General features: G+C 42.1%; 3 protein-coding genes across 3 annotated transcripts in view; 1 reads left to right on the forward strand and 2 right to left on the reverse strand.

Moving 5' to 3' along the window:
• Positions 1 to 13,473, reverse strand: Sco1 (synthesis of cytochrome C oxidase 1). The gene is made up of 6 exons (XM_034504830.2): positions 13,199 to 13,473; positions 12,263 to 12,353; positions 9,226 to 9,423; positions 8,527 to 8,619; positions 6,578 to 6,693; positions 1 to 790 (listed from the first exon to the last, which is right to left on the reverse strand). Exons 1-6 carry the CDS (start codon positions 13,418 to 13,420, stop codon positions 656 to 658), a joined length of 855 nt encoding a protein of 284 aa, XP_034360721.1. The 5' UTR covers positions 13,421 to 13,473; the 3' UTR covers positions 1 to 655.
• Adprm (ADP-ribose/CDP-alcohol diphosphatase, manganese dependent) overlaps positions 13,419 to 26,334 on the forward strand; it is a 16,169-nt gene continuing 3,253 nt past the window's right edge. The window contains exons 1-3 of the mRNA XM_034504831.2: positions 13,419 to 13,578; positions 24,157 to 24,783; positions 25,949 to 26,065. Of these exons, the coding sequence (XP_034360722.2) occupies positions 13,419 to 13,578; positions 24,157 to 24,783; positions 25,949 to 26,065 (904 nt within the window). The remainder of the gene's footprint in view (positions 13,579 to 24,156; positions 24,784 to 25,948; positions 26,066 to 26,334) is intronic.
• Tmem220 (transmembrane protein 220) overlaps positions 20,893 to 26,334 on the reverse strand; it is a 20,027-nt gene continuing 14,585 nt past the window's right edge. Inside the window, exon 5 of the mRNA XM_034504837.2 lies at positions 20,893 to 21,709. Coding sequence (XP_034360728.1) covers positions 21,664 to 21,709 — 46 coding nt within the window. The 3' untranslated portion in view covers positions 20,893 to 21,663. The remainder of the gene's footprint in view (positions 21,710 to 26,334) is intronic.

Here is a 26,334-nt window from a genome sequence, read left to right on the forward strand (position 1 = left end):
TTGTTAGACTGACCACATCTTTTATTTCATACATTGTGTAATCTGGTACATAAAAATACCAGATCATAGTCATGATAAATATTCTCATTTCCATTTGGTCTACCACTGAAAACCAGCCAAATCACTTAGCTATTAAAAAAATAAAAAGGTGGGGACTGAACCAACAGTTTTCTTCTTCAGCCATCAAAGTAGCACCTGCTGTAGGAATGAGATGCAGACCTGACGGTAACTTTCCTTTTCAAAGAAACTGAGCTTCTACTCTCAAGTATAAAGATGACTTGAACGCCTATGCTGGGTACACAAGCTAAAACAACAAGAGCATTACGGGAGTGACACTCTTTCCTGTAGAATTTGGCCCCAGATGCCTGAGTAAGCAGACACTGTCGAGGCAGCAACACTACTCCAAGAGTGCCATTCCTACAGATGTGCATTTGTGTGCCTCTCTGATGGTTCTGGATGCCTGTTCTCCACTGGCTCTGCCTACTCTGGCCCTTTAGACTCATTGTAGCTTTGTGGCAGGCTGGGTTGGCTGAGCCCCAGGGTAACTTCTCATGAAGAATGATGTCCTCAGGGTACGAAGTCCACGATGTACTAGAGGTTCCTCTGGGAGCTTCCTCTTCAGCAAGCCAATCCTGCATCTAGTGATGCACTCTGGCTACCTCTTCTTCATGTGTGATCTCATGTGTGCAGCAATTGAGCCAGCTATTTCTGCCTTCTTCTTGTTTTGTCCAAAATAATCAAGAAATTCTCCATCTGGTCCAATCAAGTACATTATTATTGTATGATCCACCTGTAAAGCAGAGGGGGAGAGGAATGTGTGAACAAAGATTACAATCTTATTTTACTGAGTAGAAAAATGTTGCAGGATAAGAGAAGTTAGCATCAGTATGTAAGTAACCACAGCAGTACCCAGGCACCAATGCATGGTCTACCAACTGGGCCTGTACCAACTCCAGTGCAGACACAGCCGTGTTCTAGAAATGGCTGCTGCTGTGGTTCAGCTTGGGATTCTTTAGGGTCCATTCCTCACATACCCACAGTACAGTCTCTGAGAGAATTCACCTTCTAAGTAGCCTATGCTATAGAACAGCAATACTATTCTGAAACACTTTCCACTTCTGACTGGGAGTCTCTCATCTGACCCCTTCTCCACTCATACAGAGTTGTCACACAGGAGTCGAAGCAATGGTCAGTCAGTGCCTAGGTACCCACCCTCATGTTTAAGAAGCTGCCTAAACTCTGCTTGCCACACTTTATGAGAAGCCAGAAAACCAACCACTAGCTGACAAATATGATACAAACCCTAATAGTGATTTAATCAGACATTTGTGACTCCAACAAAAACTGTAAGATGTTTTTCTGCCCCAGTAATTTGCATTTGCTATTCTGAGCTTATGCTCTGAAGCAAACTGCTTGGACACTCCCCATCAGCCACAAATGCTATTCTCTAGGAGTCTCTTCAACCCATCACCAATTTTTCCCATTAACTTCCTCTTAACATGTTTCAGTTCCAATGTAAGTTCAGACTAGTCACCACTTTTTGGATATTCATTTCTATAATTTTTTTTTTTCCCCCAGACAGGGTTTCTCTGTGCAGCCCTGGCTGTCCTGTAACTCAGTGTAGACCAGGCTGGCCTCAAACTAAGAAATCCGCCTGCCTCTGCCTCCCAAGTGCTGGGAGTGTGTGCCACCACTGCCTGGCCATTTCTGTAATATTTTAAGAGTAGATCTGCCATCCTAAGTCGTTGGAATTTGTTGGAGGCTTGTTTGGCAAGACAGAAAGATAGGTATGCCATCACACATACCAAAGAGGAAACACCCCTGAGTATACCCCAACCCACATTATATGGCTATGAGACTGTTACCTTTTATACACACATTCATAAGGAGAGAGCAAATGGAAAGAGCCACCCCCTGACATCAGGAAAGAATGCCCAAGAGCTTGACAGCTGGTGACTTCATGTGGAGAATTTACTGCAGGAGCCAGGCAGGGCCTGGAATTCCTCCTCATGCTTAACAGAATCAGAATTAAAACTCTGGCTTTCTCCTCAAGCCTTTCTCTGTAGTGTACACCTTCTTTCCTTCACTGCTTCCTTTCTTAGAGAATTTTTTGATGATTTCATACACACACAATATAGGTCCCCTTTCCCTTTTGTCACTTTTCTCTTTCAAGAATAGAACTGGAGTATGGTGGACTTACTTCTGAGGGATCTTAATATAAATTACCAACTAGTATACAGTAAAAGACATTCTCTGCCTTTGTCAAACTTCTGTGTTCACTTTTCAATATTCACATGGCTATCATTGGGACAATCAACACTGTTCTAATAGAGAATTCTACAAATTCTAGTAGTTTGTAGTATAGAAAAACAAACCAGCAATCACACATCCTTTTCCCTTAGTGTGTGGTATGTGCACATGCACACATAGAGGACAGAAGGTGATGTTGGGTGTCCGCTTTTGTCAGTCTCTTCCTGTTTTCCTTGAGACAAGTTCTCTCAGTAAAGCTGGAGCTAGACTGGTAGCCTCAGCAACCCTCCTCCAGCAGTACCAATAATTGGAGTTTCAGGAGCACATGACTCTACCTGGCTTTTCATGTGGCTGTTGGGAATTTGAACTCCGTGCAACAGGCACTGTTACCCACTGAGCCGTCTCTAAGCCCCTCACTTGTCATTTCATCCTGAGACAGGAGTCCTCTATAAAGTACAAACAGGCTGGATAGGGGAAGTTATATACACTGCTAAATGCCTGATCTAGCATTTAGATTGATCATCTGTCTAATTTCAAAGTACTCATCCTTTTCTTGTCACCATGTTACCACTATTTCCAGTTCAACTACAGGGTGGCAATTCATGTTTCTTAAATAAACCTTTTAGCTGCCTAAAAAGGTATTGCATGCATACTAATCTTCTGGACTCCCAGAATCCCTTGGTCACTGTCACTGGTCCCTGTTGGGCCAAGGACATGAGGTCTGATCTTCATTCAACCTGCACCCTTCAGGTGGGCGTGATAAACAGGCCCCAGGCCCTAGAGAGATTTACATACTAATAAGGTACCTGAAGGCCAGAAGGTGGAGCCAATTAAGCATTCCTCCCCAGCCCCTCCCCCCTCTTCTCCTATTTAACTCAGGTCCGCCCTGGGTTTTATGGGGGTGCATCCAGATCCATCCACCATCCGCCATGTCAATAAACCCGTTTTGGAAACGGTTCCCCAGCCAGTTTTTACCTACAGGTCCCTACTGTATTCTCAGAGAAATTCTTTGTATTTACTATGTATTATACCCAGCATTAGCTACTACTGTCACACAGCTGACACTTTATGACAGTTCCTTGTCAGGCACACAAAACAACTCTGTTCTACATCAGGACAGATAAAGTAACTCTTCAAAAAGGGCTGCTTGGGTTTCAGTCCTTAGTTTTTTACCAGCACTGCTGTAAGATTCACCTGCAAGCTAATTTCCATGTAAAAACAGTGCCAGCCAAAGTGGTTAATTTCACAAACACTGTCTTCCAAAGAGGACTTATCAGATTCATTCTCATTAACAATGTACAGAGACAAGACACCTGTTGTTTCAAGTTCATTCCAACCACACACTTCCCATTTTTCCTAGACTGACAACAGTATTTTTAAACTTGCCAATCACAGTTAAACTTAACAGGTTTAAAAAGGGATATATCATTAAATAACCCACACTTTTGTTATGTATTTGATGGTCTTCATTTAGATGTAAAATCTATTTCTACTCTCCCAAACTATTTTCTAGCTAACATTTATTTGCTCTTATGCGCATAATAACTATGTGTATAACAACATGCAAATTTAGCTTTACATGTTAACTTTAGATGCTCAATTTTATATAATGTCTAAAGATGCTACTTTTATCACTTTTGTCTAAGATTATAGTAATATCATCCCACTATACCTCAAAGTTAATCTTTAAGCTCTGCCCTCTTACTAGTCCTTAAATCCTAACAAATATTTCCATCTATCCATGGCCTCAAGACATAAGGAGTCACTAAAGAAAAACTCTAAGAAGTCGTAGAGTATCTCCCCGTTGGCTGATTTAGCAAATGTACAGCAATGAAGTCAGAGCAGTCTTAGGGCAGCAGAACACTATGTCAGAGAATGGGGTCTAGGATGCCTCCTAGGTCAAGGAAGCCTCCATAAGATTTGTATATCTGTACTTTAATCTTTAAGACAAAAACATCAACTATATTTCAGATTAACTGCATCACAAGTACAAATTTCAAGGCCTAGCATGTGCTTGGTCTGCTAATGTACTCACTGGCTCCAGCCTGTGCACCATGGTGACTTACTGATAACAAGGAAATGGCAACTGTTCCTATACCAAGGGCAACCGATTGTGGCAGACTATGCAATAAAGGGTTAAACTAGGAAATTGTGAACGGTACTGTGGGATCACATGGGCTAGCAGCCTTGCCCCATTCCTGTAGTAAGAGGAGCTTTGTTTCAGTAAAATACTTGTGATTTGAATGGAATGTTTTACTTTTATTTTTAAGACAAGGGTCTCAGCTATGTGGCATTAGCTGGTCTGAAACTTGCTATGTATACCAGGGTGACCTCAAAATCACAGTGTGCACCATGCCTGACTAAACTAAAATGTTACAGATAAAACCAGCCATTTGGTTATCTGCAAAATTTCTTTTTTACTTCAGAACAGGACTGTTAGAGAATTTAACAAAAACGTGTTATGGTAGGATGATTAGACCCTCCTGCTCCCTCTGGCACTCCTGAAAGGCCCACGTCCCTGCAGGTCTCCTCTTTTGGCACTTTGTACACTTTTCTACTTCTCACACTTGGAGATGCAGGAAGACAAAGCTACAGGAGAGCTTCACCACTTCTCTCAAACAGGGCTTCAGGAGAAAGTTTTCATTCTTCCATGAATCCCAGGTTTTCCCAACGCTATGAGGCATCAGGTCTGGAAAATATTATACTGTGTTGTACCTGAGACATTGTGGTTGGGAGCCAGTTTTTATTTTGGCCAGAGGGTACACAAGGGTACACAAGAGGCTACAAAGCCCAAAGGGCTAGAGAGTGACTGAAGCCTAGTGTCCCAGTGCTTGCATTGTAAAAGTACAAGCATGCGAATGACCTGAATCCAGGTAAAAGGCAAGTATGGGCACACATGCCTGTATGTACAGTACAGGGAAGCAGAGACAACAGGCAGATGCTGGGAGCTCCTTTATTAGCCATGCTAGCCAACACATACACACATGCAGGAGAAAGAAAAACGTACAAACTACAGCAGGCAGTGGAGAAAACAAACACTCCGCATACTGCTCTAGGGACAGGCCACAGGGAGCTGGCAAATCAATGTCTTAACGCCCTTCTCATCTCCCCCATACCAACCTGCTTTATAGCTACAAGAAAGTCTTTTATGATTAATCATTTCACTTAACTAACATTACAGAAAACCCATAAAACAAAAAAATGACAACAACAACAACAAAACTACAATGATACTATTGTACAGTGGTTTTCAACCTTCCTAATGTTGAGACCCTCTAATACAGTTCCTCATGTTGTACTGACCACAACCATAAAACTAACTTTACTTTTATGAATCATAATGTAAATATTTGCAGTTTTCAATCATCTTAGGTGACCACTGTGAAAGGGTTAGTCAACCTTCAAAGGGGTAGCAACCCACAGGCTAAGAATTGCTCCTGTAAGCACCCTGTCAACTCTGAATGTGCTAAGAAACAAACACTTGGGTTGACAAGAGTCAGCCCTGTGCACACCACGAAACCACCAATCAGAAACGGGCCCAGTTCTCAGGACCTCCCAGACAACGACGACTAACAAGTAAATAGATCCTTAATGAAAGAATCACAAGGGTAAACTGGGCAGGCAGTCCATCTCTCACTGTTGAACCCCATATTGAACCGAACTGAGTCCAAAGCCAGTAAAGCTTGCAGACAGTCTGTTGTTTCCTCTCTTGCTTTTCAATGAAATAAATATGATTCCCTATGGCTTACAACTTACAAGTGTGAAAAGAAGCACTTTTTCCCCTTTCATCAAAGACACAGGGAGAAACAACAGGATGCTCATAAACTAAACTGAAGTAGAGTGGACACCGTGGAACTGTATGTATAACTAGGGGAAAAAGTCAGATAGAGTCTAAGAATAAATATAAATTAAACAATAAGCAGTCATCTATATGTGCCCACTAGATTTTCAAATTATCCAAAAATTTCAAGGAATTTACAATAGCCTCAGTTTTCTTTTTTCTTTTTTAAAAGAGATTTCTGTCTCATGTGTTTGAGTCCTTGCCTACGTGTCTGTACGTGTAACACATTTGTGCCTGGTGCCTGTAGAGTCCAGAAGAGGACACTGGATTCCCTGGAACTAGAGTTACAGTTGACTGGGAGCCACAAGGTGGGTGCTGGGAATGGAACCCGAATTCTCTGGAAGAGCAGCAAGTGCCCTTAATCATGGAGCCATCTCTTTGGCCTTTCAGGTCCTCCTTTATGTCAGAGGCCAGACAGGCATGTAAAATGTGCGAGAACTGGGATCCTGGGCCAGGCTGGGCGTTCAAAGCTGAGCATTTACTTACTATGTAGTCCTCATCCTCATCCTTAGGGCCAGGGCTGTAGTACACCCTGTATGCTCTGGCCACTCCATCAATCTCTTCTTTTGTGCCAGTCAAACCAACCAATTTGGGAGAAAATTCTAAATACAAAAAAAAAAAAAAAAAAAAAAAAAAGACAGTGAGACTAAGACAAGAGATATAACAGACTTTACTCAAAACCAAAACAACAACAAAAAAGCATGCACAAATGAAAAGTCCTAATGTCACTCACTATAAAGTAGCTTTGAGGCCACTTTGTTTCTGAGTCTCCAAACACTTTTCTGCATGCCCATGACATATGACAGATCTTCTTGTGACTATTATAAGGATCTGAAGAAAATGTAGTCTAGTTATTTAAATTATGTTTTAAGCTGATTTAGTTACAGGTTTTTCACTTTTTCTTTCATGTGGAAAGAAAGTTAATCCAAGAGGTTGTACAATGACTTAGTGGAGTGAGAGGTTTAGGAACACTCAGCCTGAAATGGGGTATCTCCATGTTCCCCTCCCCTCAAGGCACAGGGATCTACATAGAAGAGGACATGGAAAGACTACAGGAGACAGGGAGGGTATGGGTGACTCCTGAAGACAGCAGAACTGATGTACACATGAACTCAGACTGTGACAGCATGCACAGGGCCTGTTGGAATCTGAGCATTGAGAAGGCGGAAGTGCACACAGCATCCCACCTAGCCAAGAAGCTGTCTGCAGTTGATATAGGCTGGGAAAGGGAAGAGCAGCTCTCTCCTGTGACGTGTTCATAAGAATAGCAGCCACACTCCAGAGTGGGCCACATGCCTAGGAATTGGTAGCCAACACAAAATGTACTCCACTCTCTTTTTGAGCTTTTGTTTCATTGTTTTAGTATTTTCTGTTTTCTTAGTATTTTGTTTGACCTTCTGTTGTTTTTAAAATGCATTCTGTTTTGTTCTGGAGGTGGAAGAACACGAAGCTGGATAAGTAGGGAACACTTAGGAGGAGTTGGTGGGGGAAACATGATTAAAACATACTGTATGAAAAAACATATTTTTTCCCTCTGAGATTTTTGAGACAGGGTCTATGTAGCCCTGGCTATCTTAAAACTGTATAGACCAGGCTGGCCTAGAACTCATAGCTTCCCAGTGCTGAGATTAAAGGTGTGTACATCATACATGGTTAAAAAAATTAACAACAACAAAAACAACAACCAAACAACAAAAACAACAAAAGATGGCTCAAAGGATGCCTGTAAGAAAATTCATGCTATGATTTAAAAAAAAAAAAAAAAAAAAAAAAAAAAAAAAAAAAAAAAAAAAAGCTTCGTGACTATGGGTCTATCAGTCATAGAATGTTATGTTTTTTAGACTTTTGACATAATCTTGGAAGTCTCTTAAAATGACTGAATTATGAAGAGAATGCTTCACACTTTTAATCCCAACAGCCTGGAGGCAGAGGCAGGTATGTGTCTATGAGTTCAAGGTAGCCTAGTCTACAGTGAGTTCCAGGACAGCCAATAGTACAGTTAAACCCAGCTTTAATAAATAAGTAAATAAACAAACAAAAACAACATAAAGTGTGAGGTCAAAATTTGGTAAAATCCATCTTTAATCTCCCACTGCATACACTCTTGAAGTATGTTACTCCATTCTAACAAAAAGGAGAGTAAGACACAGAGTGAGAAGCAACACACCCTTACTCCCCACTTATCTTAGGTAATACACGAAACTCAAGTTCTAATCATTCCTGTTATAAAAGTAAAGACTGGAGCACCAAGAATGGGGAAACCTGCTTCTTGTTCATCAACAAATCAAAGCTATAACTGAGCTTCACTGTTTGCTCTGCCTGCCAACAACTGACAATACCCCCCATCTCTCTTAGGCAGCACTGTTAAGTCTCAAATGGTTTGCTACTGCAAACTGTTAAGAGGTGAGCATGTTTAAATTATCAGTAAAACACACCTTTCACATACGTCGCGATGGCTTCTTTTGTGTCCCTTTCTGGGTCAATGGTGATGAAAAGTGGAGTTAAATTTGGCAGGGATGGAATACTATCTGAAAGAAAGGTCCAATTAGTCACTAGACACCATACGGGAAAAGACAGAGATCCAGCAATACCTGGAGAAGTGGTTCTACAGCAAAGTGTCAGGGTGACACAGAGGACAGATTAGATTATCTGGAATGGAGGAGGAGGGGTTTCTGTGTGAAGGAGCCAGACAGATGCCCTATCACATGCTTTGATAGGTAGATGCTGTTACTCCAGATCACCTCTCATAGTCATCTTACTTGTAATGCAATCCAGTCTCTGTAGTTCTCCCTACCATACTGAGGGCAAGGTACAGTATCAGTAAAGACTGGATATAGCAAAACAACTTACAGAGGTATGCTTCCTTCAGATTCCTTTTAATTGATACTAATTAAATATCACTGACCACTCCAGATTTCCTAATCTAACCAGTGTCACTGGGAAAACACAATGAGAACGCTTCAGTAAAAGGAGACAGAAGCACCTAACACTTGGCATCCTAGGAAGGGCCCTAGAATCAAAACAAGCTGAATATGGAAACTTTACACCCTTATAGTGCAAAAAATCACAACACACTGCAGAATGTGAAGCCAGGACTAGTGAATTGATAGTGCAGATCGTGATTGGTCTCTTACCTATTTCTTCCACGACCTCAATCATTTTTTCTAGTTCTTCTGGACAGATATCAGGGCAATGAGTGAAGCCAAAATAAATCAATACCCATTGACCCAGGTAGTCCTTGTTGGTTTTGTGCTCTCCGTTGTGAGTTGTGAGGGAAAATGGTCCCCCTAGTAAAGGTTTCCCAATGCTTCGATGCCGTTGTTTCTCCAGCTCTAAGAGATGCACCAACAAAACAAGTCATTGTAACCAGTCACTGAAATATTTGACACAGTTATCATAATATGTATGGTATGTATGTATGGGGGTGGGGTGGGAATAAAATACACAAGAAATTTCAGAAAAATAAGCATAAAATAAGAAATTTGAAAGCTATCACAGTAACAAAGTAGTAAAAAGTGTTCACCCAGAACAATCCAGTCCTAAGCTGTTTAGTGTGGGGGTGAGAGAGCCTTGAGGCTAAGTGTGCCAGAGGCAGCTTCATGAGGAAAGGCAGTAGTGATGAGACCTTAGTTTTATAAATATTAAACAAACAAACAAACAATCACACACAGAAAGAGTGTTACTAACAGAAAGGAAGCCAGAATTGTGGACAGGAGAGAAAAACAGGAATGCTCTCTGTAGTGCTAAGACAATCGAAAAAGGCTACTGAAACCAACATCAAAATCTTCTGGTTTCACTTCTGATGCTGTGATAAAATATTCAACTTAGATGAGAAAGGGTTTATTTTATCGTACAGTTCCGGGTAACAGCCTATCTGTGAGGAAGTCACAGTGGGAGGAGCCTGCAGCACCAGTCCCATCACACTTGCAGTGTAGAGGAGAAATAACCTATGCATGCATAGTCTTAGCAAGCTTTCTCTGCTCTTTTAAAGTACAGGACCCAAACCAGGAAGTAGGGCTGCCTGCCACTTTCAAGCTAGGTCTTCCCACATCAATTAGGGCAATCAAGAGAATCCCAAGGGCTGGAGAGATGGCTCAGTGGTTAAGAGCACTGACTCCTCTTCCAGAGGTCCTGAGTTCAATTCCCAGCAACCACATGGAGGCTCACAATCATCTGTAATGGGTTCTGATGCCCTCTTCTGGTGTGTCTGAAGAGAGCAATGGTGTACTCAACATACATTAAATAAATAAATAAATCTTAAAAAAAAAAAAAAAAAGAGAGAGAGAGAGAATCCCCAAGGTCATGTATATCCATAGGCCAGCCTGATTAGACTCCTCTCACTGAGACTCTTCCCAGACGACTCTAGGTTGTGTCAAGTTAACAATCAAAACAAAGCAACAAACAAAACGACTATCATAAGCTCCTGAGAGATACTTTGAGTATTAAAAGAAAGAGAACAGATCACAATCCCTGAACACATAGCAAGTGAATAAATCCAGAGTGATGAGAACGGAACACACAAGCACACATGATAAAATATAAAATTCATATGAAAAGGCTGAGATGTCTTACATGACCCAACATCACCGATAATGGAACAAGAAAAATCATGATACACCCAACTATGTGCAGTATCATTTCTGTGACAACCCTGTCAAAGGCTGCACGGCCTCTCAACAAAATCCTGAGAGATCAGAATGATACAGGCTGAGAAACTATTTACTAAATAACTGGCTTGTGGTTTTCAAAGATGTCAAGGTCAGCCAAATCAGCTGAAGCTTGAGAAACTTACAATCTGCAGAAGCTGAAGAGACAACCAGGAATCAGGAATGGGTCTGAACTGATGCTTTTATTATAAAGCAATATAGTATCAACCTCAACTGAACCTGAGACTGCCTTAGAACAATGGTTCCAATAAGGGTTAATTTTCTAAATGTTGATGGTTCTGATTATGTTGAAGGAACTACACAATGCATTGGGCACCATGTCAGCAAATAATCAAATAATTTTGGAACACTTTAGGTTGGTCTCAGAAAATTTTTAACTAAAACAAATTTATTATATGTGAACTTCAAAGCAAAAGCAGCTTACATTTATAATAATTTGTCATGACCTTCTTAACTTTTCAACATTTAAAAACTCATTTCCCTGGGTACAGTTTGGGAATAAACTGAACGCCTGTTAAAATATGAAAATCAGAAGCTGGAGAGATGACTTGGCAGTTAAGAACACTTTGTTCTTGCATAGTGCCTGGGTATTCCTGATACCAATGGCAGCTCACAAACACTTATAACTCCAATTTCAGAAAATCTAAATGCTCTCTTTTGACCTCCACATAATTACGACCTACACAGGCACTCAGATAATTCACATACATGCACACAGACAACACACACACATAAAATAAATAACTCTAAACAAACATGAAAATTGTGTCAATTAAAATCTCTGCTCTGCTAAAAGGTGATCTCTATCAATAGAGAATTTATATTACTAAATAGAGAATTTTTATTACTAAAGTAATAAATAAATAATAAAGTAAATAAAGCAATAAGGCCTGTGTATTCTCATTCCCATATTTTAACATTTCTCTTTATTTAATGGCATCAAGAGACTCTGAATAACTGATTCAAACAATATTTACCATAATCTTTTGAAACAAGTCTTAAAGTCCTTAGAATATCCACTAAAATATAAAATTTTTAAAGTGCCTTCAACATTTCGAGATGGTATTTCACAGCAGTTCCCAGCTTCCCCCATCACAGGCAGCCTGGTCTTGTCCAATGCTGCCACCCCAACTTGTCTGCAGTACCTAACCACACTACTCTACATGCCTAGCTCGTAGAAAGTCTTCTCAGATCTCATGATCAAGACTTCTTCAGGCCTTCACAGACCCCTGCACTGCCCTCTGGCCTGGAAAAACAGCATCTAGTGAAATCCTTGAATTATTTTAAAACTAAAAGTTTAAGAACAGGGTTGGCCAATAGCCCAAGTAGATAGACGTGCTTGATACCCAAGAAGAAGCCTGATTACCCAAGCTCAATCCCAGGAACCCACCATGGAAGCATACACTAGCACTTTCTCTGGCCTCTGCCATGGCATGCACACATCTGCACAAAGCGCACACTAATTAAAAAAAAAAAAAAAAAAAGCCAAAGGATAACCACTTACTTTCTATCTTTTCTTTCTTGAAGTACTTCATTCCAGCCAATAAAGATCCTCCAATGGCAAAAGTGAGTGCTAAAGACTTCCAAGAAACAGGCTACTGGGGCAGAGATTAAAACAATAAAACAAGTAAGACGCCAACACTTAACCAGGCTGTATTTATTACCTTCGTTTTCATAGCAAGTACATGCACACAAACCACGGTTACATACACTGAATGCTTCAGGTGACTCTGGGATAAATCATGTAAGTTTTGGTGAATACAGTTATATCTACTACAAAAGCACTCGGTTCCAAGAAAAAGTTACCCAAGTTAATTTACAGAAGCAATTAAGGGCTGGAGATGAGGCTCACCTAGTTGGTAGAGTGCTTGATTGGCATGTACCAAGCCCATAAAAGTGGGTGTGGTGGTACACACCTGTATTCTCAGCAACTTGGATCGGGGATCAAGCTCAGTCATTCTTGGCTACATATCGAGTTCTAGGCCAACCTAAGATATAAGACACCCGGTCTCAACAAACCAAAAGAGTAATTGATGACCGGCTTATGCCAACACTGAGGATAAAAATAAAATAAATCTGGAAAGGTTACCTAACTGGCTTCCAAAATGACAGCAAATCAAAAGAAACCTAAAAGTGGGGCTTCCTAAAAACTAACATTGAGTTATTTCTCCGTACTCTTTAAAGTCCAGAACTTTTTTTTTTTTTTTCTGGAACAAAAGCCCGAGAGGTGTAACCGCGCGGAGGGGGAGTAGGTTCTCAAGTTCTGTAAAGGCTGGAACCAGGAAACAGTTCTGTCAAGGTTGGAACTATCGCTGACCAGGAAGCAAGGGATTCCATGGCCCTTTCATGCCAGAGAGTTTCCGAGGCGTGACTCTGCAGGATGCAGAGATGGAAGGCTGCAGAGAGCGCCGAGCCTCGAAGGCTCCATGCGGACACTCACCCCAGGCTTCGGGCGGTGAGACCCGGCTTGACCGCCCCTGGGCTCCGGTCCCGCCCCCGGCGGTGGCGGCCCAGCGCTGAAGGCTCGGCTCCCCAGGCAGCAGCACCTCTCCTCTGGTCTCAGCGTCTCCGCCACATCCCTGAGCCCTCGGCCGCGAGGGAGCAGACGCCAGAGCTGGCGATACTGCGACCGCAAAACCGCTGCTCGTACAAGAGCCGCCATGAGTTTAGGAGACCGCGCCTCCTTTGGGCCGCCTCTCCATTTCCGCTCGAGCTTCCGCTTCCGTCGGAAGCCGAGCGCGGCCGCTCTTTCCTCTAGGCTCGGTGGTGACGCTGTTTGCCCTCAGGTTGTGGAGGAGTCCTGGGTCTTGCCGCTGCTCGGTAGGTGGTTCTTAGGGATAGAGAAAGGTGGGGCCGGTTGTGGGCGGCGAGCCTTGGCAGATGGTTCCTTGGGATCCTGGGCTGTGCCTGGCGGCGACTGGAAAACACAAACATCGCAGGACCAGAACGGTGGCACTAGTGGCCCTGAGTCTTCTAGCCGGCTTCGCTTGTGCCAGCTGCCAGAGACTGGGGATCCCCCTCCTACTGCCCAGTCTAAAAACCGGCCAGGTGGAGCTGCGAGGTCTCGGACCCCAAAGTAGAAGTCATCCCGTAACTTTTGAAATAATCACAATAATCTATGACTTAGAAAAAATAATAAGACTTTTGAGTGTCTAGGGTAGTAAGATGACTTAAGACCCAAGTGCTGGCGCTTCTAACTGCAGTATAAACCGCCTGGTAGCAAGGCACTGCAAAGGTGTGTGCTGCGTCATACCTACCCATCCTTCATTTAGTCTCCAGTGGCTCATTTCTTTATAAGGTCTCCCTCCCACCCACCGGTCACAGATTTTAAAGTTTGTTGAAGGTTTCCTCATCTGGGACTGGTTAGTTGGCTACGGCCACACTTCATTTTTTGATCCTTGAGAAACTTTAACTCGTAATTGTTTTGTTTGCTTATTATTATTTGCTGTGCATGAGCTGGGCAAAAGATCACCGGCTCCTTGGTTTCTCACCTTTGCCCCTCTCTCCCCACGCCACCCTGTGGTGGTGTGTAAGACAACTTCTGCCCTTTAATTAAATCACTTAAAAAACAGAAACTCCAGGGGAATCCCAGCATTGCTTCAGTGATTGTTGCATTAGAGAATGAGACTGTCTTTCTCTGTGCTTGGCTTTTCTGACCTATTGTGCTGCTCTCTAACACCATAAGTAGTGTATTTTAATGGCACTTGTTTCTTCTCGGGTTAATCAGGAATCTTATGAAATTTATACTCAAAGCTTTATTGTTAACCAAATAAAGCATTGTTGAAGTTTATGAAAAGATTTTAACACAAATTTAAAAAGATGGACTAATAGGGAGATGCTTAGGAGGAGAGCACATACCCAAAAGCATGGGCCTTTATAAAAAGCACTGTTTTTATAACAGTGTGTGTGTGTGTGTGTACAATATGTATGTATATAATTTGGATGGCTTCTGAAGGCACTTCTCAAAAGAATGTCAAACAACTTTTCCTTTTAATCTCCTTTTTCTGGGTAATAGATTATAGGCTGGCTCCTGGTGTATGCTGGATAGGATTACACAAGGGCCTTGGGACATATTTAGTGCAAATAAAGTTTATAGTCTTATTTGTAAAATTTCAAGAAAACTGTAGTTTTACATCTGGGAAAGGAACAGGACCATACTCCAAGGTGACATGTACTTAGGCCTTAAGTATAGTTCATTGCTATTTTAACATTCTTATTTGAAATCTACATAAAGGGAATTATTGTTTCTTTGTAGGCAACCTTCACAGCAAACATTATTAATATCGGGGAAAATCTTGATTCTCAGGTAGCAAGAGATACCAACCAAACTCTGGGGTTTCCTTTTCCTTCCCATGTCTCCTACCTTCCTACCTCATTTCCCCTCTAAGACTGATTCCTTCCTTTATCTTAAGAGTTGATGGTGGTGGAAGATCTGTTTTCTATAACTATTTGCTGAACACGAATGTATACCCTGCCTATCCAGCCATCAACTGTCTCAAACTGTCTCATCTAAATAGGATGTGTTGCAGAATATTTGATCACATCATGAACCCCAAGATTGTGTTATTTACTGAAAAATGCTGTTTCTAGTTGTGGCTCAGTCCTTAGCACACACCTTTAATCCCAAACTGTAAAGGTAAACTTAGCTTGTAGAAGGAAGCATCCATGTTTGAAAGTGATGTCTAATTGAGTGGCAGACAAAGTGATGAATGAGAGAAAGATTTGACAGAGTAGGATATGTACAACTCTCAAGAGGAGAGGAAAGGAAGAGGATGCTACTTAAGGGAGCAGCACAGAGAAAGAAAGAGGAAGAAGGCAGTTTTACCAGGACAGTCGTACAGAGACGGGTTGCAGAAAGAGAGACCAAGCCAGAGAATGAGAAGGAACCAGAAGATTAGAATAGATTGCTAGAGTTGGTTTGAGACCAAGCAGAGCAATTCAGGTGAGTCTGGGAGAAAGAGAGAGAAGCCAGACTGGATCATTTAGCTCAGAGAGGAGTTTGAGCCAGAATCAGCCAGCCAGAGAAGAGAAAGAACTAGGAAGGGGTGAGCTTATTTAGGATTAAGTCTCAGAGGCTGAAAACTTTCTAGGCCTAGATTGTATGGAGGCTAGAAGCTTCCAGGATTAGGCCTGGGTTAGCAGTAAGCCTCCAAGACAACAATTACTACAGGAGAGTAAAAGTTACTTTTACAGAAGTGAGAGAATCTGAGTTTGGAGATGGCAGGATCATCATTCTATAGGAATGTAGAAGGAGAGGGTGTAGTCACTTACCACATCAAACCACATAAACAGTGAAGCATACAGCAGGTTGTTAATGCTTGCTCTTAAGATTAGCACCAAAGTAACCAGGCCTCTTTATTATGTAGAAACTAAGGCCTCTGAAGTTAGTGAATGTTAAGGCCTCTGATGTTAGTGAAAGTTGTGGTGTGTACTTAGAGAATTGAGGACACATATCCCAGTTGTCAGATGTATATTCTCAGCACTTTATTGGTGGCACAGGTTCTTTTTGTGCTGTTGAACAGACTATCAGGAGCCTTTAGCCTTTGTAAGTAGGACTGTCCTCATCTTAACTTTTGGATATAGGATTTAAAGAAGTAGATACCTAATTGTATACTGAGAGTGTGGGAAAATACAAAGAACAACTCTAAGAAGAATTATATGTTTTTTTTTTTTTTAAAAAAAAAAAAAAAAAAAACATAAAGTGCTTTAAATTGTCTGTGTACACAAGAGTGCAGGTACCCAAGGAGGCCAGAGGTGATGGATCCCCTGGAGTTGTGAGCCACCTGGGATGGGTGATGGGAACTGAACTCAGATCCTTTGCAAGAACACTCTTAAGTTTTGAGTCATTGGTCCAGCCTATGGATCCTTTTTTTTTTTTTAAGATTTATTTTGTGTGTGTGTGTGTGTGTGTGTGTGTGTGTGTGTGTGTGTGTTGCCCTCAGATGCCAGAAGAGGGCTTTGGGTCCCTTGAAGGTGGAATTACAGGTAGTTGTGGGCCACCCACTATGTGTGCTGGGGTGAAACTCCATGTTTCATTAGAGAGCAGCAAACACACTTAACTGCTAAGCCATCTCCCCAGCCCCAAAGAAAGATTTTAATAGTTGAGTAGATTAAAAAAAAAAAGTCAATAGTGTAAAGCTTTAACCATTGAGTATGTATTCTACCAACAGCACTTAAAAGAAAAAACAGTGAAACCAAGCAGAACAGAAAGTCAGGCTCAAGCCACTGATAGGTCTTTAAGTGAGGCTTTGCTTTGCTTTTAAGAAGGTAAGGAATTTTCTCTCTTGTCTGCATAGAGCTTTCAGGTCTTCTCATGCTTTGTAGGTACAAGAGATCTTATCATGGGGTGCTCTTGAAGCAGTGCTATATCAGGGGCTGTCCTCTCATAGCTGCCAGGTAAGATGGCAGCCCCAGTGGTGCCTCGTCCAGCAGGGCGGTGAACTGGGACCGGGGGACCACCTGAAAGAGAGAATGTGGGATAGGGGTATGCAAAGAACGACAGCTTGTCTAGAGTCTGATCAAGCTGTAATTTTATTTTATTTTTCACATGGGGGTTATATACACATAGAAGCAGGATATGGGGAAGGGGATGATGTAGGGTCTTCTTTGTTTCTGGGGAGCGCAGGTGTTCTCAGGGGGAGTACAGATGTCTTCCAGAACAGGATATTGGCTGGGTAAAAAGTTCACAGAAGAAGCAGGGCAGAACAGGTCACTATGATCCTGTCCATAAGATCTATTGGTCATTTATTCTTACCTAAGTTAGTACTTTCCCACCAAAGCTACCTGTCCATAAGACCAATGATTATTTGTTCTTATTTTAGGCTTGTACTTTCCCACCCAAGCTACCTATCTACAAGATCTATAGCTATCTGTTCTAAGGTTAGCACTTTGCCACAGAGACCAAGACTCTGTGTCAGTAGGCATGTATGGCTGACTTAGGCCTGTGGCTGACTTAGGCCTTTAATGTATAAGTAAGGTTGCTCCCAACACAGTAGGGCAGGAGCGGGAGCATAGCCTCAAGCTGCTGCACACAGCAGTCACAGGCACACATTGCAGAGTCCTCTGCTTGGGTGCTGAAAGGAGTTTTAGGATGAATCAGAATGACACATTTGGAGTTTATGACGAGAGTTAATCAGAAAGAGATGCTTAGGGGAAAGAGAGCCATGAGGGCATGGGTGTGGCTTCTTGAGAGAGTAGGTAGAAGAGGTCTTAGATTTCTATTCAGCCATTTGAATTGACGTCTATCAATACTCAGTTCCCCTCTTGAAGAAGACCCAGCAAAAGTTTTTGTCCCCGCTTCTGTCTCCACAAGTCTCTGGCTTGGGCAAAATCTCTGTTCTGTACTCAACTGTAGGGTACATGGTCAAACCCACATGACAGATTAAAGTTGGGGCTGATGTTGTACTCAACCCATCTATTAGATTTCCATTAACCTGAGATTTTACTATTAGCTCTACTCTCATTTTCTTTGTCTACTAAATTGTCTTACAACTTTTTCATATTTTTTAAAAAAGATTTATTTATTTTTATGTATATGAGTACACTGTCACTGTCTTCAGACACACCAGAGAAGGGCATCAGATCTCATTACAGATGGTTGTGAGCCACCATGTGGTTGCTGGGAATCGAACTCAGGACCTCTGGAAGAGCAGTCAGTGCTCTTAACCGCTGAGCCATCTCACCAGCCCACTTTTTCATATTTTTAAAACAAAATCTCAATTATTTAATTTTACCAATGAAGACTCAAGAGTCAGGTGCTGAGGTGAAAACCTGCTAGCTCAGAGAGGCAGAGAAAGCACCTAGGCAACCTTCATCCTCAGCCAGTTGTCCCACCAGGAATGCCCACTCTTCAGCTTCCTTGAAACTGAATGTCTCTCCCTTCTACTTCCAATGTATCTCTGTATCCGTCCTCCTGACTCCGTCTTACTCTCTATGTTTTTTTCCTTGATAATCCTATGTTCACTTCCTGTCAACTGGTTGCTGGCTCTGCCTCTTGACCTATGGTTGACGTAATTTAGTACTGATTATGGTATTCACATAGAAAGCTCTTGAATGGTAAGGCTGAGTCACACCACAACTAAAAGCAATTTTTTTCCAGTAAATAACACAATCTTGGGGTTTACAGTATGTTCAAATATCTTACAACACTTTATCTATTGGATCAAATACTAAATTTTAATTGTAATCAAATATTGAGTGAATTGCTAGTAATACCTTTAAGCCTGATTTTGTAGAGCCCTTGCAAAGGTAGCATGATGCACAGTATAAGTCTGGAACTTTTATTATTAACAGAAGCCACCAAGGTATCAGGTCATTTTCTTCAGGCTCTTCTCTTAAGAGAGATAGGGCACACATAGTACTGTTTGATGCTTATTCTATCATTAGTTGATAGGCTAACTGAATTCTGTGCTGGATGTGAGTTTAGGCTAGCTTAAGTGGGACAGGCTAAACTGGAAGTTTTGTGAGCTTCCTGGCACATGCTTGCTTCATCGTAGGACCAGACTCCTGTGCCCAATCATGAGCGTGCCTCACAGTCCTCTTATTAACACTAACATTGTGAAATACTTTCTCTGGGGGGTGGGGGAAAGGGAGAGAGAATGTGTATAGTATTTTATGGAGATGGGTATTTTAGAAAAGTCTCTGTCAATTGGTTGCTTGTTCTTCCTTTCCCCACCAGAGATTGATTTGAGTTCCTGTCCTCAGTCTATTAGGGCTGTCTTCTCCAAGCTCCTTTGTATCTAATTCTCTGAACTATAAAGTTCAGTTCAGCCTGGAACTAACCTGGAGTAATTTCTCTGCAAATTTAGTTGTCTTTGCCCAGCCTTACCCATTGTGATCCTAACCATCTGTCCCTGAATGTACCCTAGTCTGTCCTTCTAGACTAACTTTCCCATAACAGACCAGAGTGAGGTGGAGCAGAGACCCTCCTAAGGCTAAGAGAGAGATTCTCAGACCTTCACACATTCCTTGTTACCTAGTAAAAGTGTTCTTGATCTTGTTAGTGCTGTGTGGACTATACCTGTCCCTTATCCCCCATTCCCTTCTTCTCATTCTGTCACACCTGCAGGTGCAGGGTGATACTATGATGTCTCTAGAGATGAACTGGGCATCCATCTGTGTCTTATACAGGAGAAATCTGTGAAGACATAAGAGATTTTTGCAAATGCCTTCATCCTTGTCACTGGAGTCTGAGCTTTCTGTTGGTTTCAGATCTACTGGTAAAACCAGGAAGCAGACATTGGTAGGCAGAACTGGATCTATATGAGGGGTGAGGGGATGTGAGTTAGGCGTTGGGGTGTTATGCCTGATTCTATAGAGCCCCTGCAAAGGCAGCATGGATGCAGGGAGTTCCACTGAGAGAATGTATAGTTCCCCCGTGCTGGCAGTCTTGTCTTCCAAAGTTAGATAACCCAAGACTTGTTGAGAATTGAGCACCTTCAGAGACTCTGCTGTTCTGCTGTCGGCTCATGTTAGTGGGAGAGGCTGCTCTTAGCAATGGCTAACTTTTAGTACTCAGAGTAGCTGATGAGAGAAGGTGCGTCTGTAGAAGATAGAGGAGGGATTCAGAAAGTAAGATCCCTGCTCTGCCTACATTATACGTTAAGGCTTTCATTGTTTAAAGCCCCACACTACTTACAGTTCGCTCTCTGCATCATGCTGCTGTTGAACATGTTCTCCCTCAGCTTCCTGTTGTGCCACCATGCCTGCCTGATACAGCAAACTCTCAGAGTGGGGGAGGGGCTGGGGGAGTGGGTTACAGTGAATGACTAAGGTAGCTGTAGCAGGGACCAGTGGGCGCGGGCATTCGGTAGTTTCTAGGACTCTTTCAGCATTCACATTTGCTTCCTTCTATGTTAGAGTCATCTCTGCTAATTTACCCAGAAACTCGGGTTGTGTTATAGGATTGATGAAAAAGTTATAGCCCACCATGCAAATTAGAGTCTGTGACTAATAGTGGGCTAGCGCCTCAGGAAATGTCTTAAACAAAAGCTGGGGAGTACAGCATAGTTAAAGGTAAAAGACCACACAGACTACAGTTACATCCATCTTGGATGAGGGTCAGGGTAACCTGGCAACCTCTGTTTCAGCAAAACATAGTAATTTTAGTAACATTACAGCATGACAGTTTATTTTGATTTATAGTTTTATTGGTTATTTAAGTTTATCTTTAGTTTTTACAAACATTAATTATTTTGGTTAGTACATTTGGACCATGGTCAGGGTCACAGAAAGTCCCAGTTGTGTTGCCAAGAAAGAAGTGCCTGTTGAGGGGGACTGGACTGAGGAATGCCTAACCAGAAAATGGAGTCGGGACAAGACAGTTTTACCGTAGTCACTTCCCTTGTAGCTTTCAGCAGTAGCTTCAACAGCCATGCTCAAGCTCCTGGCAAGTGTTGCTAAGCTGAAGTTTATTGGCCCAGCTTGGGCTGTATACCTACCCCTAGGTGGTCGGCCAGAAAAGGGATGTCACAAACCATGAACTCACAAGGGAAATCGGCCTGAAAGAAAATGGGGTGTGGTTACACAGTCAGCGGGAAATGACCATGTAGAGAGCAATAACATTTGCTTTCTGGAGCAAAGATCACTGGGACTAAACCTTCTCTAAGACATCACCAAAGGATCCGAGTTTATCTAAACAGGCTCATGTGTCACAGCCTGGAGGGTATTCTTGGGACATTTTGTCTTGAGCTTTGGGGAGGATGCTCACTAGAGATCTTGCTGTCTAGCCTTTTGCTTTAATCCCATTCGATGGACTTGGAATCTCAAATATCGGAAACTAATTAGATCAAGTATTTTCAGCTGACTTTGATGAAGTCTGTTTTTCTTGTAATTTTATCTTGAGTTCTCCACCTTCCCAGTAAGAGTATCTTTTGCTCACAGGAAGGTTAGGAAAATGCTGTCCCGTCACACATATTTAGACACGGTGTCTGGTAGGGTTTTCAAGTGGAGACTGTGGAAGAAGAGAACAAATTTAAACACTCTTTAAAAACATTAAGGAAAATCATTATGTACAAGATACATGTGTGCCACAGTGCATATGTAGCAGTCAGAGGACAGCTTGCAGGGCTGGAGTTCACTGTGTCCACCATGTGGGTCTTAGAAATTTGAACTCGGGTCATCAGGTTCGGCAGGCAGCAACCTTTACTCACTGAGCCATCCAGTGACAACAGTGTCAGAGTGGAGAGCCCCCATTCTCATGTCTAGCTGGAGTCTGGCCCCGTGCTGAATATGGAGTTGGAGCCTCTCTGTTAGGAGTATGTTTAGACTGGGATTGCACATTTCTTTAGAGATTTAAATAGGAACTTGGCTAGACAGAGCAGGTGGTTGGTGACCAGGAGTTGGAAGGATTTTAGATCAATTCAGATAGAACTACAGAGGTTTATTTTTCATAATAAGAATAGTTGATAATTTAACACCTTGGCCTTTTATGTTTGTCATAATCCTTAGTATTCTTGGTTCTGTTAGTGTTACAAATTCTGTTTATAAATAACCTAATGAGATACTTTCTAGAGTTTAAATGGAGATTATGTGTGGGATGAAAAGATTTTGTTTTCTGTTCTGGCTCACAATCTGGGGACCGGTTCTAAGATCAGGAGAACTGGTTCAAATTAGAATTCAGCTGCTCGTAGAAAGGACAGTGGGTACAATGATATCATAGCATTTGTATTTTTCATTTATATATGTCTGTGTGAGTACATACCCATCTGAGAGCTGTAGGAAGCCAAAAGAGGCTATCAGGTCTCTGTGTTTGTAGATGGAATTACAGGTGGTGTGAGCTTTCTGACATGGGTGCTGGGAATTCAGGTGTCCTGGAGGAAGTTCTTTCAACTGCTGGGTGTCTCTCCAGCCCCTACACTGGGCTTTTTTAAATTTAAAATTTGTTCTTCTTTATATTAGTTATTTTTATTTTTCTATTGTGATTTAAAAAAAAACAAAAACAAAATGACCAAAAAATAACTTAAGGTAGAGTTTATTTTACCTTATAGTTCAGATAGGAATCTTTTATATCCAGATGAGGTAGCACATACCTTTGAGAAGCAGAAGCAGGTAAATTTCTGTGAGTTCTAGGCCAACCTGATCTACACAGGGAGTACTAGGATAGCCAGGGCTACATAGAGAGAGGCCCTGTCTCCAACAATAGGCCCCCATCCCCGTTCTGTAAGTCTGCTGTATCAGGAAGGCTTGATAGCACGACAGGAAGCCGAGGAAGAACATGTTCAACAGTAGTATGAAGCAGAGAGTGAACTGAAAGTAGCTCAGGCCTTTAAACTACAAAAGCCCTCCCTCAGTGTCTTACTTAAGCCAACAAGGCTGTGCCTACCCATAAGTGCCGCTGACAGGGAGCGGGACACCAAATTCCTGAACCTCTGGGGACATTAGTCATTAAACTACCTTCATATTATAGCTGTCTTCCCTCAGACACTAAAAGGGAAAGACTTCTTTCCGCAGGCTGCTCATCAACAAAGAGAAAAGCCTTGGCCTGCCTAAGCATCCTAGAGCAGGGTCTGCTGTGGGAAGTGGAGTGGCCCAGTGAGTGTGACGGTGCCGTGGGATGGGTGTGGTTTTGTGTAAATGAAATAGTTATTCTAGCTAGCTCATATAAAAGACAGAAAAACCTGGTGATTATTTACCAGCTGTGCACCTAGACTGGGCAGGCTCTAAGCTATTCTAACCTATATCCAAACTATAGGCTCTGTGTTACTTGCAGTTCCAGTCTCACTGGGCTGGCTCTATTCCGTGTCTGTCCTCAGGGAGAATTTCTTTTGGCCACATGTGCTGGTCCCTCCTGCCTCATGGCAACCTTCTTCCTCCATCTTCCTTCTTTCCCTCATGGTCTCTCCTGAGATCCCTCACTCAATTCTCTGGTCCTGCATTTCTCTCTCTACTGCCCAGTCACAGGCTCTATCCTTTTATTAATTAATAGCTTTAAAGTGGGGAGCAAGGTTTACACAGTAAAGGCTGGTGCATGTAAGGATGCACTTGTCTGGACGGCAGCCAGCTCTTGGGGTTTGTAATTTGGCATTTGTATACATAGCAACAGACAAATCCCCATCAGTTTTGACTTGGGAGAGGATTTATATCACTCATGTTTAAAACAGGTGTTAAGTAAGAAATGTTTCCGGATTTGAATTTGGCCATTGTGGTTGGAATTTCTGATGGTCAGTATGTTAGCGCCTTTTTATAAATGGTTAGTCTTCTGAGTGAGAGAGTTTTTTTTTTTTTTTTTTTTTTTTTTTTTTTTGAGTTGAAACATTTCAGAGCTAAGACATTAAACTACAGAGCCTACACACTTGTCTGTCTGTCTTGCTGTCTAGTGGATTAACCTGTTCTGTCATTTTCTTCTGTCCATTGGAAGGCTGCAGTATTTTAACGTGGGTGTCTTTTCCCTCTCCCTAGCTTACTTAGAAGCCTGTGTGGAGGCTATGGCTGATGAGCTGGATCCCAGTGCCCCGGCTGATGCTTCAGAGCCACTGTTTTCCTTTGGAGTTATAGCAGACATTCAATACGCTGATTTAGAAGATGGATACAATTATCAAAGAAGCAGGCGGAGGTACTACCGACACAGTCTTATTCACTTACAGGGTGCCATTGAAGACTGGAATAAAGAAAGCAGCATACCCTGTTGTGTCCTGCAGCTCGGAGACATCATTGATGGCTTCAATGCACAGTATAAAGTATCAGAAAAATCTCTAGAACTTGTCATGAACACATTCCAAATGCTTAAAGCTCCAGTTCACCACACATGGGGAAACCATGAATTCTATAACTTCAGCAGAGACTACTTAGCAAACTCTAAACTTAACAGCAAGTTTCTAGAAGACCAGATTGTACAGCATCCCGAGACCACACCATCAGAGAACTATTATGCTTATCACTTTGTACCATTCCCTAAATTCCGCTTCATTTTACTTGATTCTTATGACCTGAGTGTCTTGGGCATAGACCAATCTTCTCCCAAATATGAGCAGTGTATGAAGATGCTGAGGGAGCACAACCCGAATGTGGAGTTGAATAGTCCCCAAGGTGAATTATTGCTTTGAGCTGAGAATCTAATACTTTGTCTTTAAATTCTTCAGCTACCTTTTATTCAGCAGGAAGATGGATGATTAAGGTAAAAGTTTATTGTCATTGTTCAGGGTCAGGATTCTTATACCTTGAAGTCACATAAATTGGTTACAAGTAATTCAAACTTCAGACATTTAGCAGATATTGAGTGTCCATTCTGGAATGAGCATTTAGTAATTCTTTTTTTTTTTTTTAATGGAAAGAACCATAGCAGTAGGTGCGTATGGCGGTTAAGAATAAATATATTTCTTAGCTTTCCACCACTGGTCACTACCTAAAATAATCAACTTACATGGAGTAAAGGTCTGTCTTGGCTTATGGTTTGTAGGCATTTAGTTCATAGTCCCTTGGCCTGGTTGCATTGGGGACTGTGGTAAAGCAGCATGAGGTGACAGGGAATACTTACTAGAGCAAGCTGCCTACACATTAGAGCCTGGAAGCAAAGGGGGAGAAGAGGGGTTGAGCTTTTAGTCTCCCCATCGAGGGCATCCTTCCATGGCTTGACTTCCCTCACTGTTCTCACCTCTAAAAGATGCTGTCACCTCCTAGTAACTCCACAGCTGGTGACCAGGTCTTCAACACATGAGCCTTAGTGACATTTCATACCCATACTATAGCAGTAAATGAAACAAAAGCCAGATTCTCTCCTCGGTGATAGCTGCACTGAGAAAATGGAGTGTGGCGTTACAGCAAAGAGCTAGGGGTGCTGTTTTAGATCAGGTGAGCAGACCAAAGTGCTCCAAGGACCCAAGAATTCAAGCCGTTGTCCAGATGACAGGAGCTACACTTAGAAAGAGTTGGGTAGGGAGCTGGCAGGCACAGGAAACAGATGCAAAGGCTCCAAGTGTCACAGCACAGGATTGACTGGGGTGAAGGTAACAGGGACAAGAATATGTAGTAGGGCTCGGAGGACAGAAAGGAGGTTGTGTTTGGAGCATAGTGGAAAGTGAGTGAAACACGCAGGAAGCCAAGACTAGAATTGACATTGCTATATCTGTACACTGCTCTACATTCTTAAGATGCAGATCCCTAAAGAAAGTGTCTCCTTGCATTAGCTAAACTTGAGTGCCCAAATGAGGGGGAGGACGACGTGCTACAGGTCTAACTTGATGAATTCATTCAGGACTCTCTGAGCCCCAGTATGTCCAGTTTAATGGAGGATTCAGCCAAGAACAGCTGAACTGGTTGAACGAAGTTCTTACATTCTCTGACACAAACCAGGAGAAGGTGGTGATTGTGAGTAAGTATATAAATTGTCCTTTGGTTACACGGGCATTTTAACAATTGGGAAGTTAATCCATGAAAGAATAATAATATTTGTGTTTTGATACCTTCTTTCTGTAAAACAGATACTTATACTTTTTATGAGATTATAAAATAACTGTTAGTGTATGAATGTTGGCCTGAATATATTTTTGTGTACTGTGTGCTTGCAGTACCCCGAGGTGGCCAGAAGAGGGTATCAGATGTCCTCTGTAATTCCAGACAATTGTGAGTTAACATGTAGGT

Source organism: Arvicanthis niloticus, chromosome 6 (assembly GCF_011762505.2).
Source record: "Arvicanthis niloticus isolate mArvNil1 chromosome 6, mArvNil1.pat.X, whole genome shotgun sequence".
Taxonomy (NCBI): domain Eukaryota; kingdom Metazoa; phylum Chordata; class Mammalia; order Rodentia; family Muridae; genus Arvicanthis; species Arvicanthis niloticus.